This window comes from Diceros bicornis, chromosome 23 (genome assembly GCF_020826845.1).
Source record: "Diceros bicornis minor isolate mBicDic1 chromosome 23, mDicBic1.mat.cur, whole genome shotgun sequence".
In the NCBI taxonomy this organism is placed as follows: Eukaryota; Metazoa; Chordata; class Mammalia; order Perissodactyla; family Rhinocerotidae; genus Diceros; species Diceros bicornis.
Window position 1 is genome coordinate 17,923,047 of NC_080762.1, and position 12,291 is coordinate 17,935,337.

General features: G+C 39.7%; 1 protein-coding gene across 2 annotated transcripts in view; it reads right to left on the reverse strand.

Moving 5' to 3' along the window:
• Positions 1 to 3,631: 3,631 nt before the first annotated feature.
• SLC35F1 (solute carrier family 35 member F1) overlaps positions 3,632 to 12,291 on the reverse strand; it is a 384,161-nt gene continuing 375,501 nt past the window's right edge. For both annotated transcript variants that reach the window (XM_058566387.1, XM_058566388.1), the window contains exon 8: positions 3,632 to 5,035. In XM_058566387.1, the coding sequence (XP_058422370.1) occupies positions 4,811 to 5,035 (225 nt within the window). In that variant the 3' untranslated portion in view covers positions 3,632 to 4,810. The remainder of the gene's footprint in view (positions 5,036 to 12,291) is intronic.

Genomic DNA, 12,291 nt, shown 5'->3' on the forward strand with positions numbered 1-12,291 from the left:
TTTGCAAAAAATTCCACAGAAGGGTGGTGCATTTAAGAGGACCGATGATTTCTTCCTTTCCAAGAACAGGAATTTTAGAAGAAGAAAGTACTCGAATCGTAGAAGGAAAAAAGAGAACATTTTGTAATAGAATATCTTACTCTTGAACTTTCTATTTCCAGTTTAGAAGTTGGATTCCATTAGAAAAAGATGGTTCTAGTGCCTTCCGTGTGTGAGGTGTTTTGCTAGGCCTGAGAATAGATACACTGGATCTGATTTCAGATCCTGTTATTTCAGCCATTACAATTTGTTTTGCTATGGTCCGTCAAGACAATATAATAAGTTACAGCTCTCCTGCTGAATTTTACTTGTTTCTGTTTTTCTTTCATGCTAATAGTCACAAAAATCATTGAAGTGCTGCTTTATCTCATCTTTGCAAGAACTTCCAAGCATTTAGGAAACCCAGTTCTTTCTCTTAGGAAAATTATAATTAATTGGGGAGACAAGATTAAACATGATGTATACACGTCTTGTGTATACTCTTTGGATCCCAATAATTTAGAATTGCTGGACCTCTGGACACAGTTTGGGTTGAAGTTCAACTGTATTTCATCTTTGATCAGAGAGCTTAGTTAAAAAAAAGTAAACAACACATTGAAGAAAGATTTACATTTTTCCAGGAAAAATCTTTTCTTAAACTGTCACATTTTTCAAGCAAATTATTTATAAGTACATACTGTTCTAACTATTTATAAAAGCAGATCATGATGGATCTCAATTTAAGAACACTTTATAAAGGATCAGTGTGCCACTGTTCCTTTTTTTCTAAAAAATGAAAATTTTTCCTTTAAAAATATTTTAAGTATGTAACTCAGACACACAGTCTTGTCAGCTCACTTAATTTTTGAGGTCTGATTGTGAACACAAATGTCGAGAACATGTAAATTTATACAGAATCATCTGTAAGTACTTAAGGGGTTGCCGGATGACTGCAGTTAGTGGAAGAGGGACAATGACATCAACAGTCCTGCTTTATAAAGTATTGTGCTCTGGAAAAATTTTCATCCTTTAAGTCTGGCATTGTGCCAAGGGCAGCATACACAGAAAATTCTTCTTTATGAGAAACTGTTTCTTGGAGGTAAATTTGTATTGTCCTGTATGTGTTTTAAATGTGGGCTTGAAGGGTTTTTGGCCCCAGAGCCTTCTTAAGTACCCAGGTAAATAATTAATTTTGCAAATTACAAATGTGTTCAATTTGGCTGTTTGAAGCTACAGCTCTGAGACCAACTGTGCCCTTCCTAATTTGGAAATATTTTCTTTCTGGTTTTTATTTTGACATGTACCCTGCTATCTACTTTTGTTGCTATTTCTAGCATCCCATGGGAGCTGCTTCCATGGTTGTCATAGTGCAGACAAACACTCAAGAAAAACAACAACTCAGTGCTTTCATAAAGCATTTATTTTTATTTGAAAACATTATACAGGCATTACATTGCCACAGCCAGTCCATAGGGGAGCATGCAAATATCAAAAATGGAGAGTTTGTTCAACTTATCGGTGTAAATTTCCTTTTTGGTTCATATTTTCCATTTGCAGTGTCTGGATTAGTGTGCTTTGTTATGTGGTTCGACAATAGAATCCTACCCATGGGGTAAAATCCATACTGGTAGCTAGCTGGGGACTACTAAATGGTTATAAATCAAAAACAAACCCAAAACAAACAATACTACACGCTTGTCAAAAGGTTAATAGCACAAGTTAGCAATATCTAAACTAAACATTGAAACATTTTTATGGGACACAGTGGTGCAAATTTTTCTATTGCTTGGTCTACCTGGTTGTGTATTTCAGAGTTTGGAGCTGTGAGAAGGTGTGACCAAGGCAAGCTCTGTCCCCAGTACAAGTTGTCATTGAGGAAGTGAGAACCATCCCTTATCTCTAGCTGGGGTTTAGAAGAGCTGTGGTTTGCTTAGCCAAACAAATTCTATACAAATTGCTAAAGTCTCATTTGTGGAGGAGAGAATGTTGTTGGATTGAAAAGCTGACATTTTTGCTGGTGTCGACTGAGGTTATGAAATTGCAGAAACGAAAACAGCTAGAGTTAATGTTGTCCTACTCCCATTTCCCTCCCCCCTCCCAAAGGATCAATGCTTTTACGCAGGAAAAAGAGTTTGTTCTTTGCTCTTCTCTGTTTTTCCAAAGGGTCAAACTGAAACTCCTGATCTCAGACAATTCAATGTTATCAGCCTTTCTAAATGGAGACAAACCAATACAGTGAGGTACCCCAGTGACATGAAAGTCTGTGTACAAGGACGCTGGATGATAAAGGGTATAGAGTGAATTCACCATAACATTCACACTTGGTGTCCATACAATGGAGTCAATTAAAATATCCTATAAAATAATTCAGATGGCAACTTTTAGCCATCTGTTGATTGCAAACCTTTTTGAAATTTAAATTTAAAAAAAATTCCTAGTCCACTGAGTCAACTTGGAAATACTTTCATCCACTTATTTCTCATAAGACTTTACTAAGCGTCTACAAATTAGTGTGATAAAAGTGAATAAAAAAGACTAAAACATTTGGCTTAAAATAAATACTAAAAATGCAATAAAATCAAGCAAATTATGCAAATAAAAGGAATGTAAACACAGAAATAAAACCACAGTCTTTAAAGGTCTTCAGATCTGAATGGACAAAATATTCAGAGAAAGGTATTTAATTGGTTTAACAGGTAGCAGAGAGCAGACATTGGCAAAGTTGTCTTAACTTGATAAGCTTTAACGCTGATTCTCTTTTTCACAGAAAATAAAACATGTTTCTAATGGGGCTGAACAGAGATGACCATAAAATCTGCATATCAGCAAAGGTAATTTTTATTCTCCATCTCCAAGGGCAGGAATACTGCCCTGGGTAGAAGGCAGGCAGAGGGGTCACATGGGTGTTGACTGACAGCATGGGGTGCTTTTGCCTGCTGTATTTAGGCCTTCTTCAGGCTATCGAAAAATGCTGACTAAGGGGCCAGTCCAGTGGCGTAGTGGTTAAGTTCACCTGCTCAGCTTCAGCGGCCCAGGGTTGGTGGGTTCAGGTCCTGCGAGTGGACCTACACACTGCTCCTCAAGCCATGCTGTGGCAGTGTCCCACATACAAAATGGAGGAAGATTGGCACAGATGTTAGCTCAGTGACAATCTTCCTCAAGCAAAAAGAGGAAGATTGGCAATAGATGTTAGCTCGGGGCTGATCTTCCTTACCAGAAAAGAAAAAAAAAAAAATGTTGACTAAGCTTCAATCTACCCTTTAACTTTACAGAGACCCCATTGGTATTTTACTTTGCTGCCTTAAGATGTATTGATTTGAATTGCCCAAAGTTTCATAAACCTTTATTTTTTCCTTTACAAACCCTGTAACTCCACTGAGGATCTTTTTGAATGGTATTGAAATCAGCCAACCTTAAAGACTATTTCATATACTGATACATAGAATCTATTCCAAATCATAGAGGTCTATGGTGTTTCTTGATGTCCTGTGTTTGATAAAAAGGGCTATTTTAAGGGCAATAAAATTAGACTAGTGGCATATCCCTCAAAGCCTTATCAGGACCCTGTAATATTCTCTGCATCCATAAGAACGTTGTGTTGATATATTCTACAAGAACGTTGTGTTGATATATTCTACTATTGAATGGATGCCAAATATGACCAAAATGCCAGACTTTTTCATCGCTGACTTCTTTATCACTACAAAATGGCCAGATCAATTGAGCCACTGTCACAGACTGCTCTACATCAGCACCCTGACTTTCTCGGGAGGCCACACAACCAATGATGCTCTATAGTAAAGGTAATTTCCATGCTGGTGTATTTCAAAAAGGGTGTCACACAATTAAGAGGGTAGAGGACCATGGCTTTTTCCAATGCCTTGATTAATTTCCATCTTATCACTAAAGAAATCTAGGGATAAAAGGAAAAGCAGATATATTTTTTTGAAGAGAGGATATAGGGAGGGGCAGAAAGATTTAAAAAAATATATATTACCCTAAACACAAATGTGATTATTTCTGGGGTTTTTCATAAGCCACAGAAATGGAACATTCCTTATCCTGTTATTACAGGGACTTGATTAGCAGAATCACATGGCAAAACAGAAAGGCAATGGCCTGGAGTGTTCAGAGATTGAAATATAAAAAGGCTAAAATGTTTGTTTTATATCTATTCCTAGAATAGAGAATTATATGGTCAGTTGCCCCTCCCCACAAGGGTCACAGGACAAAATATTTATTGAGCAGGCAATCCAACAAGTAACAGAGGAAACCATTAGCCACCAGGTCCCTAGGATAAGGAAGCTTCTCGGGGGTGGAGCTCCTGTGGCATGCAACACTCATACAGACTGTGCAAAAAAATAAAGTATGATTCTTAAAAAGTGACTTGCCATAGAAAAGTGGGATTTATGTTAACTACATGTGTGTCTGGCAATAGTTCCCATCAGGAGTACAAAACATCCTCCTGAAAGTCAGTGTAATAACAGTAACAAGAATAATACAAATAAGAATAATCATACTTGCTTTTGATTCAAAAATGTTCACAGTAATTAATGCAGGGGGGCTGTGATCAGAATACACACTAGCCAGGCATTGCTCCAAGTCAGGTGGATCAGAGCCTGCGTCTCCAGTGATGTTTACCTTGCACCTTTTACAGGCTTTCGGGTTTGCTACCTTGCAGTCCACCTGTGTAAACCGCACCTAATAAATACCTTTCTCTATGTACAATACAGAGATGATGGGCGAACACAGGGCCACTGAGTGGTCCTCAGCGGGCAGGGAGGGCCTCATCCTAGGCCACGCGAACGTGGGGCTCCTCTTCGGTCTCCTGGCCCAGGCTGGTGTAGGTGACCGACGGCTCCACCTGAGCTGTGGTTGGTAAGTCCACAACAGGTCCTGAAGGGTTGCGGAACTGCTTGTACACACGGGGGTCCTGGGCTATGTATGTGGAGGTGGAGGAGTAGAGCACCAGCCCGATGAGGATGGTGAAGAAAGACAGGAGATAGAGTCCTGAAAACTAAAAAACACGACAGCGAAGTCAATTAGCAGCTGGAGCAGAACCACTTACACGTTAGCGAGGCCCAGAGAGACAAGAGTGGAGTCACTTCCTCTCGGAACAGACAGCTTGACCACCCGGCCAGTGCTCTCGATGGAAAGTGAATTTTCTCTTCCTAAACTGGCCTGGTCTTATTGATTCTCCTTATCTTTTTTCTCAACTCTGTGGCTAACACAGAGGAACACTTAGCTAATTGCCCCTAAAATGTTGGTCTGAGTACCTGATATGGGAGAGCTGGTTCGGCACAAATTAAAATACATCGAATTAAAAGCAAAGCGCCTCCAATGCCACTCAAGAAAGAGTTGTTTTTTTTTGGCTTCATTAAACCCAGAAGAAATATAGATATTCCATTTAAGGTTGCAATGAAGCCAAAAACACCAAACAGCTCCCTGACACAGCTGTATCGGAGTACTCTCATTTCACCTTAATCCAATTCAGACACTATTTGTCTTCCCTGTAGGAATTGTTACCGACTTTGGCAACTACCTTTGCGAGATTAGATTACCCTTGGATGGAAAGGAACAGTATAACATCCTATTCTCGCCCCACTTATCTAAAGACAAAGCCAAACACAGCCGTATATATAGCATTTTGCTTCCTAAACTACTTGCTTGACAATTCATAGAATTTTGTGGGCAAAAAAGAAAATATTGTTTTATACAAGTGCCCAAGAATTTACGTATGTTTTTGAAAAACTGCAACTTCTTGACCTTCTTGAGTAGTTGCACAGGAAGTAGTCACTTTAGTAGTTACTGGGGGAGAGGGAAGTTAACCATATGAGTGTTGCCATTTCTGCTGTTTCATTCATTCATTCACTCCTTCATTCAATGAACAGTTTCTTCTATGCCTTCTCTATGTCAAACACAACTTTGTCCTGGGGAAAGAGAAGTGAAAACATATGGTCCTTACCGTCTAGGACTTAGTCTCAGTGGAGAAACAGAGGTACAGAGAGACAAAAACATCACAATGACTTATGGCATGCCAAATCTCACTTTAGTCAATAGTTTGTCCCAGGCTTGACCACATCCTGCATCCACAGGAAGAAAAGGATCAATTTGATTTTCCTATTTTATTTTTAATGCTCATACTCTAAAAGAAATAAAAACTGATAAAAAGACAAAAATTAATTGGAAGCTGGAAGAAATGAGAGCAGAAAAAGGATCCAGAGAATCTATAAATTAAATTGCAAGGCTATAATAAAGAGTTAAAAGATGGCTATAATAGGAAAGCCAGTTTTGAAAATGGCACAGAAAAAACATACTCCTGTGGCTAGAAGTTCCTGCTATGGTGGTGTTTCACTTTTTCTTCTTCTTCTTCCTCCTCCTCTCCCTCCCCCTCCCTCTCTCCCCCCTCCTCCTCCTCCTCCATTTTCTTTTCTCCCTTCTTCTCTCCCTCCATCTCTCTCTCTTGCATCAAGGTAGCTACGACGTAAGATCGTTCTCTGATTTTCTTTCTAGAGCACTCCTCACCGTGTCCTTCAATTCCTTTATTCTTCATATTCAAATCATATGATAATACTTTCTTTTTTTTTTTTTTTGTGAGGAAGATCAGCCCTGAGCTAACATCCGTGCTAATCCTCCTCTTTTTGCTGAGGAAGACCGGCTCTGAGCTAACATCTATTGCCAATCCTCCTCCTTTTTCTTTCTTCCCCAAAGCCCCAGTGGATAGTTGCATGTCATAGTTGCACATCCTTCTAGTTGCTGTATGTGGGACGTGGCCTCAGCATGGCTGGAGAAGCGGTGGGTCGGTGCGCGCCCAGGATCCGAACCCAGGCCGCCAGTAGCGGAGCGCGTGCACTTAACCACTAAGCCACGGGGCCGGCCCCTATGATAATACTTTCTCACATGGATTTATACACTAGACTCAGCTTGTAATAGCTTCACTTAATTCACTTGAAATCAGTTTTTCCCACTGAAAATAAATGTGCTTTATTCTTTGGTTCATGAATTTGTTTGTAAAATAAAATGGTGGGAAAAGAAGACCACTAACTCAATATTGTTGTATACTATCTCAGAAATCCTATTTACCCCTAAACTTGCTTCCTGAAATTCTACATTTAAGAGCTTCATCCTTTATCTGAAACTTTGGTGAATGAAATGGGTTTGTTCCTTATATTACCATCATTGCAAATATTTTGTTAATAATTTTCATTTTCAAAACTCCACTAGTGCATCCCCAGTTTGAAGTTAGAGCCTTGCAGCCTTAGGTGTGCGCCTGCCTCTGTTGCAGTGGATGGAGGCAGACAGATGAAGGATGGGCTTTGAGGGTAGAACTGCATTCTAACCACGAACTGGATTCAAATCCTAGCTCCACCACTTTCTAGCTGCATTTTGGACAAGTTTCTTAACCTTTCCAGATCCAAGTTTCCTTATTAGTAAAGTGGGGATAATAATTGTACCTACTCTATGGAGCGGCTATAAAGATTAAATTAGATAAGGTGTGTAAAGCACTTATCTTAGTGCCTACCTTGCAGCCAGCATTCAACTCATATTAGCTTCATTTATTATTATTGTCTTGTTTTGTTGTTATTATTATTATAGTACTCTCTTATAATCAGTGATTATCCATATATGAGTGTTACAATACTCTCATACAATCATTGATTGAATTGCCTTTCTCCCATAGTCCCTTGACTATGAGACTGTGTCTTTCCGACCAGGGCCAAGTGCAGAGCCTGGCATACTGTAGGGATCTACTAAGTGTTATTTGCTCCTTGTTTTTATTTTGAATGAACGAATGAATTTAATTATGGAGAAGTTTCAGACTAAAGAGACAATAAAAAAATCAGCCTGTACCAGTAAGTATTTCAGATTTTTTAGCTTTAAACTCGATAATCCAATGTCATTTCTCATACATAAAATGCTAAACAAAAACTCATTGAAAGGGAAGTGATAGCACTGATCCTTAATCACTGACTCCAAAAGTCATCTTCCAACCTGGGGTCAGTCAGAGCAGAGTGGTGGGACGATGAACCGGGAGGGACAATGCAGAAGGCAAGAGTCTGAGGCAGAAGGTAGAAGACTGAGGGCTGCTGATCAGAGGACTGGCAGAGGCGGTTTCATAAACTTGGAGTGGACAGGATGTGGCAATTGAAATACTAACATAGGGTAGGGACAGGAAAGGATCTGATACAGGGTATCTAGCGAGAAAGATTTCAATTCCTCTCAATTTCTGACTTTGGCTCCTGTATTCTGACTTGATTGATATGACAAATATCTTAAAAATTCCTTTTGTAAAGCTAATGCCTTTGCCATTATGAGAAATAATACCTGAATCACTCCCTTTTTGGATGTGGAACCACCAAGTTGAATGAGAAATCCACTACAAAGTGTTTTCCCGGGACACAGCTTTAGAATGACAACACATACTTTATTTCCAATGCATTTCAACTTAATTCATACAGAATTCACTCTAAAATTGTACAAAATATAGATAGCATGGAATTTTATGTGACAGAATCACCTTGGAAGTCACCCAAGAGGTTTTATTAATAGATGGCAGAGAGAGTTTTCACTTAACACACAAGCCCAAAAAGGGAGCAGTTAAGACAAGCATTATGATTAATCTGGATAAATATTGAATGTTAGAAACAATGACAGAAAGGTCTGATGCTTTAAAAAGTAAGAAAAAGTTTCATTTTTTTTCTCCCTGTAGATTGATAGAGAAAAAAAGATAATCTAATCAGGGTGCCTAAAAGGATAGCCCTCAGTTCTGGATGCTGCATTTATCCTGATAGAGCATTCATTAAAAAAATCAATCAATCAAACAAAAATTCTTTATATTCCGATCTGCTTAACTCGTTAACTGCAAAGAAATACTCATTTCTAGTTCCCTGAGCAAAGAGAATAGGAACCACTCTGGATCACTAGAGGAGGCCTGAAGGCCATCTCTGAGTTACAGGGAAGGCAAATTTCAGGGACAACCTTGCTGTCTCCATTTAAGAACACGGCTGCTGTCTAAAGTGTACTGTGTGGTCCTCCCCACAGCCAACTGTAGCCCTTCAGAAGATGCTATATGTTCTGTGCTGCAGACACACTTTTGCCTGCATTTTATCTGAGTTGTAGAAGTTGAGAAGCGGTGCACCGTGTTTTAACACCACCACACTGCACACACTGTTTACTTTGCTGCTGCCTTTTTCCATCTTGCTGGGTCTCTTTGCTAGCAAGCGTCAGAAAGCACTAATGGTACACAACACAGGAGAATGCCCGTGTGTTGCTTAGAGCAATCTGACTGGGACACAAGCCATTGTCCAGAAGGGGGTGGCTTGGAAGACTGATGACAAGGCTGTACAAAGCTCTTTAACCTCCAACTAAGGATTAAATCCAGCTCTTAGCCAGTGGGCATCTCAATATGATTCCTATTTAGTTAACGGGGCATTCAACACATCAATTGAGGACAGACCAAATTTTCATTTTAGCTTTCATATTAAACTCATCCAAGTTGAGTTTTAATAAACTAATGACTTTAATGGGCCTAGCTTATACAAGTAGAAAACTACATGGTTTGAAAGCCATTTCAAAGTACATTTAAAAATATACCCACTAGAATATGTGAGGAAGAGGGCAATTTCCAAGGGCAGCTTTCTTTTTCCAGCTTGACTATGAAGATGGCGGGGGTGAACAGAAAAGAACATGGGTGATCCACAGAGAGGCGTAAGGTGGAGTATGAAGTGACTCTGGGTGAAAGCTCTGTTTTTAGTGAACGCACGTACCAACCACTTCTATATGGGGGTCCTGGTTTTTCCTTCTTTCCTGGAGAGTGCAGCTTAGAAGAGGCCTTTTATGGTGAACGCCTTTGTGTAATACAGCTTTTATAAAGTTTCTGATGTTGGGCTCTGGTCATCTTTGCTCAGTGACTCCACTTGGGCCTGTTAATGATCAGAACTAATTTTGATTTAACAGATAATGAAAAGTTAAAAGATTCTTAGCTCTTAAAGGGAGATGTATGGCAGTTCTATCTCCACCAAAAACAAGAATTCAATGGAAAAAAGAAATGATGTCACTCATTAGAGGTAGAGGAAAGACCTGGAAAAGAGCAGTTGGTGAGATTTCTCAGGAAAGTGGGGTATAGGGGAATGAGATTTGAGTAAAGCTCCTGGAGTTAGTTGAGAAAAACAGAGAGATTAGGTTGAGATCCAATTTAGATCTAACTTGGAGAGCCGAGGAAGTTCAGAGAAAATACGATTGGAAGGAGGGAGAAAATAAGGTCAAATTAGAAAGAAAGAAGACACAAGTAGAGAAAATTTCTAAATAACTAGGAGGAAAGGAGACTGCAGAACTGGGTAACCAAAAAATAATAACTCTTTTCTAAATTAAGCCAGCATGTATTTTCTCTCTCTTTGTCTCTGTCTTTTTGTGTACACACACATACACACACACACGCCCTGTGGGCCACTTCTACTGTTGATCTGATAAGATCTGCCTTCTGGACTTTTCTTGGGAGAAGCTGAGTAGCCTGAGAGAACACTACCCCTGAAGGCTTCTCGCGTATGGCAGTTGAATAGGGGACAACACGTTCAAGCACTGTGTTCCCAAGGCCATCTATGATGAGGGAAGGAAGGAAATACCCAATATGTCAGACCATAGCTCAAGGATGACATTATTGCTGAAACTTCAAAAGACGTGTTGTCTTGTCCAAACAAGGGGGCTGTACTGGATGTGAGCCTGCCGTTGAAAGGGGCATGCCACGTGGAAATGCGATAATAGTAAGAGTTGAAACTGATTCCTGAACTGCATATGGAAGCTGCTGGGAAATGAATTCAAGGGTATTTCCAAGTGTTCTTAGACACGGTTTTTGACACGGAGGTATTTCACATATACAAAGGATATGTGGCCACAATATTGATTTCCTCTCTAGTTCTTATTCAAGTTTATTCTTTTAAACAGATACAGATGTAATTAAACCTTTCCACATTCTTCACTCTTTAGCAGAAAACATCTAGAAGGGAAGAGTCTGGGAATCCGCAAACTTAGTAGTTGCTTCAGATTCAATGCAACCCCAGGTAAGTAGAACGATAAAGTGCAATGATTGGTCATTCCCAAGGTTATACAGCACAGGCTGGTAAATGTGAGGTCCAAGAGCTGCTGGGAAGAATTTCCATTTCCATTAGCCTGGCAATTTCAGTGGCAAGTTATGCCTGGGAAAAATGAGACTTTTAATTAACTTTGTGAAAACTGTCCCAAATACTCTTCAATGTAAAACCAAGTGTTCTTTCCTTTGTACTTCTATACTCTGTGATATAAAACGCACATATAAAGATAAGTCAACTGGGACATCTAACCAGGATTCCTAGACCAAGAAGGAATAAATAAGCCCCATTCTTTTTCAAATAAAACCAGATTACACAGTTCAGAGATCCCAGGTACCAGGGTAGTTTAAAGACTCATTAAGTAAAGCAAAATGCCAATTAAAAGAGTGATTACAATTAAACACAATGCTGCTATAGTGGAATTTTTTAATCCAAGGCTGATAAAATTGGATTTTATAACAAAAAGGAGAGCCCAAGGTCTCTTGAGTCCCCATTTGATATGTGGAATGAAGGATGGACTCTTTGGGGAATGGTCAATCTGCTGAGTGTCCTAAGGTGGGAGGGACAGGACAGTTTACCAATGACAACACATCTCTCCGCAGCCGTGTGTGTCTCAGAGGGTTGGGGACCACCCCTTAAGCCTGGGAGTGTAATGGTGGGGAGCAGAACCAGAGGAAGCTGGTCATTGCTGGGCAGGCTGTAAGCTGCGGCCTGGGTGGGATCCTGTGACAAAAGGCTCTGCTTGGTCCTGACTTGTTGCTGCTAGGTCTGAGCCAATTGCTATTCAGGGCAAGGAAACCAGACAGACCTGGCTCCATAGAAACGCCAACATAAACAAGTCGATGCTTGACCTCCTAATTTTGGCTCTGCACTAAACTAACAAGACCATTTTTATTATTATTAAGAGTATTAAAAATGCAAGTTCAACTTCTGAGTTTACTGAACTGGAGATAGATTGCCTGGAGAGGCCAGCGCTTTTTCAAATTCTTTGGAACAGCCTTATTATTTTCTTTCTCCTACTCTTGCCTCCTCTTATTTTTCCTCTTCCTCTTTTTCCCTCATTCCTTTTTTTTTTTTTTTTGAAGGAAAAAAAGAGACTAAATCTCTCTGGTTAAGTATTGCAATATTTCTTATTCTAAGTCCTAGCATGGAAAACACCAAATGTGGGCATGGCACACAATCTATCAAC